The 3,093-nt window shown below is 67.3% G+C and overlaps 1 protein-coding gene across 1 annotated transcript in view; it reads left to right on the forward strand.

Annotated features, from left to right (window-relative positions):
- Positions 1–3,093, forward strand: part of VSIG10L2 (V-set and immunoglobulin domain containing 10 like 2) — a 23,173-nt gene that overhangs the window by 11,746 nt on the left and 8,334 nt on the right. Inside the window, 5 exon segments of the mRNA XM_027772704.1 lie at positions 8–283; positions 629–781; positions 784–876; positions 1,536–1,793; positions 2,993–3,093. The exon segment at positions 2,993–3,093 is cut by the window's right edge and continues 148 nt beyond it. Of these exon segments, the coding sequence (XP_027628505.1) occupies positions 8–283; positions 629–781; positions 784–876; positions 1,536–1,793; positions 2,993–3,093 (881 nt within the window).

Below are 3,093 nucleotides of genomic sequence, written 5' to 3' on the forward strand. Positions count from 1 at the left end.
CCTCTAGACGCTCCACAAAGGCCTGTGATCGCCGTGGAGCCCCTGGGCGTCACAGAGGAGGGCTTCTGGGCCAGTGAGAGGGAGGAGGTGACCCTGCGCTGTCTGGCTGCCTCCAACCCTCCCAGCCACTACGTGTGGCTCCGCGACCACACGCAGGTGCACGCTGGGCCTGCTTACGTCATCGCCAGTGCTGGCCGCGCCCACACGGGCCTGTACACCTGCCTGGCCCACAACACGCGCCTGGACACCCGCACCCAGGCCACCGTCCAGCTCACCGTCTACCGTGAGTGCCGGGACACCGCCCACAGCCACGGCCCGCGAGGGCTGTACCCCGTGGACCCCACCTGTGGGCCGGGGTCCTTAGACCCACACGTCTCAAGCGGCGGGGCTCCATGGGGGAGGGTCTGAAAGCCCTGGGCGGCCCTCCTGGCCCTGAGGACGGGGCTGAGGCACAGAGAGGGCGGGTCATCACGGCAAGGCGGCAGTCCTGGCTTCCAGGTGTCCAGGGACACGGCGGGTTCCTCGCCCAGTCCCTGCCCCTGGACCCAAGAGCCCTGCAGGCAGTGCCCTTCCCCACTCACCGCTGCTCCACCACCAGGCCGTCCAGCCCCCTTCCCCACTCCCCTAGACCCTCACGAGGGCCAGCCCTCCTGCGCTGTGCTCCCCACCCCCGGGGCTGTGACTCTGCTCTGCGCCTGGTCTGGGGGGCTCCCCGCTGCCCGGCTGCAGTGGGAAGGGCCGAAGGGACCTGGCCCGGCTGCCGCCAGCAACGTCACCTGGAGCCTCGTGCTGGCCAGCTGCTCAGTGGCAGCGTCTTCGCCTGCGCGGGCCGGCACCCAGGCCTGCCACGGCCTGTCCTCTGCAGGGTCGCACTCTGTGAGTGAGCACAAGAAACGTGCCGGGCGATGTGCGGGCGGGTCGGGGGCTGCGCCGAGACCCACGTGACAAGCAGGGGAGCAGCTCTCAGCTCGCACTCCCGCCCCGCTTCCCTGTCCTCTGTGCAGCTGCTCCTCATGGCCCAGGTCAGCAGGGCCCGGGGCCTCACGCCCAGCCGCTGCAGTGCGGCCGGCCTGGAGCCTGCCCTCAGGGTGCGCTCTGCCAGGGTGCCCTCCGCCTGCCTCCTCCCTCTGGGAAGTTCTGACCCATCGCCAGGCAGGGCAGCCCCGCCGTCCGTCTGTGAAGCCCCCTCCCTGGAGCCTTGAGCGCTGCTCCTGCCTGCACGCTAGCGCCCAGCCAAGGCTGCACAGCTGTGTGCCCCGTGCCTGTCCCCAACATGGGCATCCACCCCACCCCTGTGTGGTAGCCACGTGGCCAGCCAAGGCTTGGAGCCTTGTACTAGCTTGAACACACACCACACACACATGCACGCCCAAGATCCTGACGACCTGGGGGCCAGGGAAGGGACAGCGGACGACCTGCTGCGGATGCCCCGTGTGCCTGTGCCCCGCACCGAGACTAGAACAGGCTTCTCCAAAGGACAGAAAGTAGCAACGGTGACAGGGACAGCATGGGCCATGCGTGTCCTTCCTCCCCAGGGGAGCCGCTCAGGAGTCCGGCATGCCGGGCCTCGGCCACCGCCGGAGACCAGTTTGTGGTGCTGAGCTGCGAGTGGCCTGGGGGCGAGCCCCCTGCCACGCTGCGCTGGCTGGATGGGCAGCAGCCCCTGGGTGGCAGCAGCCCCTCGCCTGCCGTCCACCTCCTGCAGGCCCAGGCCAGCCTGGCGGGCAGGGAGTTCACCTGCCAGGGCGCCCACCCGCTCAGGACCCCAGAGCCCCACTGCGGCGTCCAGCTGGGTAAGTGCAGCCAGAGCCTCCTGGCCGGGCAGGGGACAGAGGCCTTGGGGATAGCCAAGCCAGAGGGGACAGTGAACCAGGAGGGGCCGGCGCACTCAGCACCCAGGACTCGGGCTGGCTTTCGATCCGTAAGATCAGGTCGCTGACCAGGCCAGTGACGTAATGGGGCCATCTCTGAATTTCAAACTTCCTAATGGCCACACCGAGAGCGACAGAGACGGGAAACACGGTCCACTTAATCCCGAGCTCCACCGTGCTGTCATTTCAACAGGCACGTCTCCTTTTTTGCCATAGAGACAGACGGAGAGGAAAGGCAAGGGTCACTCTCCTCCACCGGGGGTCGGGGAGGTGGCTGGCCATCTGCAATCCCTCCCCCTCTGCTCCCTAGGGATCTGGGGCATCTGTGTGACTGGCAAGCCGAACAGCGGCTGGCCATGTGCGGGCCCAGTGCCTTCCCACACTTGCTGCCCAGTGACACTGAGGTGCCACCTCACAGGCCTCCCAGCCTGTTTTGGAAGTTACTGCTTCTCCTCGGTGTGGCCAGGCCACCGTCCCAGGGCCCACAGGGACAAGGCCCAGGGGCTGCAGCGTGCTGTCCCTCATTTGCATCTATTTGCATGAGAGGTGCCCCTTCGGGCCCTGATTCACAAACGCTCCAGGTCCAGGCTTCCCCGACTCCCTCTCTCCGTCTGGCCTGGTCGGTCTATTTATTCTCAATTCAAAAGAATCCAGTGATGGAGTGGGAATGGTGGGGAAGCAGACAGGGGCGCTGCGGGCGGTCCTCGCAGGGCGATCCGCCTCGTTGGCAAAGGCCTGCTCATCAGTGTGTCCAGGGCTGAGGGGGCCTGGACCGAAATGTGTCCTTCCACTCACCCAGTCTCGGCTGGGAAGACTCCCCTGCGCCCGAGAGCCAGGTCTTAAACAAGACTTGCTCCACAAGATCCAAGCACCTGCCGGGACCCTGTGCCCTGCACCCTGCTGGAGCCAGGCTGGTGGGGGCTGTTAGGCAGCGGGAGGCCCGGCCAGGTGCTAGGGAGGGGTCCCCAGGGCTGCGGAAGGCACGCTCTGCCTGTGGCTGAGGCTGGGGTGCACTGATGGGAAGGCACAGAACCAGCACGGTCAGCCTCAGCCCTGTGCTCCCCACCTCCACCCCAGACCCAGGGACAAATCTGCTCCAGCCCGGCCCTCTGTCCCCACAGAGGTCCCGCGGCTGGCAGTGGCTGAGTCCCGGGTGTCGGTATTGGAGGGGGGCCAGGCCTGGCTGGAGTGCACCCTGTTGGGGGGCACACCACCTGCCCTG

Source organism: Tupaia chinensis, unplaced genomic scaffold, assembly GCF_000334495.1.
Source record: "Tupaia chinensis unplaced genomic scaffold, TupChi_1.0 Scaffold000037_4, whole genome shotgun sequence".
In the NCBI taxonomy this organism is placed as follows: Eukaryota; Metazoa; Chordata; class Mammalia; order Scandentia; family Tupaiidae; genus Tupaia; species Tupaia belangeri.